General features: G+C 53.6%; 1 protein-coding gene across 1 annotated transcript in view; it reads right to left on the bottom strand.

The window, feature by feature from the left end:
- CFAP90 (cilia and flagella associated protein 90) overlaps positions 1–1,011 on the bottom strand; it is a 21,752-nt gene extending 20,741 nt beyond the window's left edge. The window contains exon 1 of the mRNA XM_017884066.1: positions 189–1,011. Coding sequence (XP_017739555.1) covers positions 189–695 — 507 coding nt within the window. The 5' untranslated portion in view covers positions 696–1,011. The remainder of the gene's footprint in view (positions 1–188) is intronic.
- Between the last annotated feature and the right edge of the window lie 1,488 nt (positions 1,012–2,499).

Genomic DNA, 2,499 nt, shown 5'->3' with positions numbered 1-2,499 from the left:
GAGCCCCCGCCCCAGGCCTCCTCCCTTGAGGTGAGCCCCACCTCCCACTCCCTCTCCCCGAGGGAGACCCCTGCCCCAAGACCCTTCTGCTGGGGTGATCCCCTCTCCCCCACCCCTCCGCGGCCGGCCGCCCGCCTCTGCCCAGTCGCCCACCCTTCCCGCCTCCGTGCCCCGCCCGCGGTCCTCACCCGCGCCTGGCGGTAGTAGTAGCTGTGCTCTTTGGGGTCTAGGCGCCGCGGCGGGATGTAGCTGAAGGCGGACTGCGCCGAGACGGGCGGCGGCCTGGGCTTGCCCCGCAGCGTGGACGCGGTGGTCTCGTCCTCGTCGTCCTCCATGCCGCCCCCGTCCAGCGCCCCGCCTTGGCCGCGGTCCGTCCCGCCCGCCCAGGGGCCCAGTCGGAGTCTGCCGGCCTCAGGTTGCTCAGCGCCGGCCTCCAGCCCGCGTCTGTGTTCAGCCGTTGCCTGGAAACCGCCGCCTGGCGACCCGGAGCTGCCCTGGAGCATTCCCGCTCCAGGGTGAGGCGACCCTCCTCTCCTCCTTCCGGGCCCTTCGACTACATCCGGGATCTCTCCTTCCTTCCGCCTCGGGAGGAGCCCGGCTGGGAAACGCCGCGGGGACCTCCCATTTCCAGCCTGCTCACCTTTCCCAGGCAGCAGTCCCTGCTTCACCCACTGATCACTCGTTCGCCTGACCATTAATGACTGAGCACCTAGCGTGTGGTGTGTCAGGAGCTGGAGATCGAGCCTTGAACGGAGCAGGCCTTGTCTACAGGGAGCTTACAGTCGGCTGGAGAAGACAGATGAAAGACATGAAGAAGCCAAATGACTTGCTGAGGCCTCAGGCAGCGCTGTCCAATAGAAACATGATGAGAGCCATGTGTGTCATTTCTTATTTGACTCAATATGTCCAAAACGTTATCATTTCAACAAATGACACCAGCTGCCTTTCAAGCGCTCAGTGGCCACGTGTGGCTAGCAATTACGGTATTGGCCAGTGCAGGTGTAAAGCTGCATGAATTTACAGATTCTGGCAAACTCAGTTGCTGTGGACAGGGTTCTTGCAAATCCTTTGTCAATGTGGTTATGTTGGCCCTTGATCTGAATGCTGGGTCAATACCTGCGTTCCGTTTGTTGAAAATGTATTGAGCTGTATACTCGTGATTAGTGGGTGTATAGCCAAGAAAAGTTAAAAAAAAAAAAAAAAAGTTACATGATGGCCAAGTCTTGGGAAATGCTTTAGCCGGGGTGCCTGGGAAGGCCAGCCTCGCTGAGGAGGTGGTGTTTGAGATGAAGCATAGCAATAATGAGAAGCCAGTTCTGGGAGTCTGGAAATCCCTTCCAGGCCGACTTGGTCCTCTGAGGCAGAAGCAATCTTGTGTTTGAATGGCAGCAGGAAGTGGGGTGGTGTGGCCTCATGAAGCCAGAAACTGGTAGGAAGTGAAGGTGAACAGATAAGCAGGGGCCTGATGGAGAGGTCTTGCCGACCATGGAAGGAGCAGTGCCCTGCCTTCTTCCCCACCACTGCAACTAGGTAGGAATCTCTTGTCTGCCATTCTGTGATGCAGGCTGGTGGCTTAAGATGCCTCTCTCATTCCAAGGCACCTGGTGATTCACTCTGTAGAGGTCTCCAGAGTCCTAGAGATCCTTCTGGGCAGGATTTAAGACACCCTGGTGCCACCATGCTTTTTTTTTCTCTCTCTCTCTTTTATTTTTTTTGTCTCTCTCTATCGTGGGTCCCCATGAGCTTCCTGAGAAACTCATGTGCCTTTTTTTCCCATTAACACATCTTCTTGCTCCATGGGCAGGCAGAACATGAGGCAGCCCTGAGTCAAGGGTCAGACCCCTGCCCACCGTGTCTCTAAGCCCCGGGGGACCTATCACCCTCATTGGAGCCACTTGGTGCGGATGACATATCCCTGGTGCTTGGAGATGGAGCACCATCTCTCCTACATGTGAAGTGAAGAAAAGAGGGCTCTTATTTTTCTCCCATGGGCTGAAGTCACAAAAGGCATGACTCATACTTAAAGCATCAGCCAAATATGGTTTTTTTTTAAGCCCTTATAATCTATTACCTCTCTCAACCTCTCGCGATGTCTCCAAAGACACAAAAAAGGTCAACTAACGGTCACAAGACTTTGTAAGCTTTGCATCGGTGACCCGGTATCATACTTTGGAAAGTGAATGTAGTTGAAACCAATTATCTTGGGAATTCAGCTGAAACTGAGACTGAGATAATTGCTTAATAAAAGAAACTAGTAAAGTTTACGCAGTTATACAGATGTGAATCAGCTAACTTCAATTTCAGTAGGTGACATTTTGTCATGTCCTAGACCAAGAGCTCTTGAGGGAAAGGTTACCTGCATCTTTTTCTTGCATGGTGATATGGTTAGGCTTTGTGTCCCCACCTTAATCTCATCTTGAATTGTAATTCCCATAATCCCCACGTCAAAGGAGTGATCAAGTGGAGATACTTGAATCATGGGGGCCGTTCCCCCATGCT

This window comes from Rhinopithecus bieti, unplaced genomic scaffold (assembly GCF_001698545.2).
Source record: "Rhinopithecus bieti isolate Rb0 unplaced genomic scaffold, ASM169854v2 scaffold_13112, whole genome shotgun sequence".
In the NCBI taxonomy this organism is placed as follows: domain Eukaryota; kingdom Metazoa; phylum Chordata; class Mammalia; order Primates; family Cercopithecidae; genus Rhinopithecus; species Rhinopithecus bieti.
Note: the sequence above shows the minus strand (reverse complement) of the source record. Positions and strands in the feature narration are given on the sequence as shown.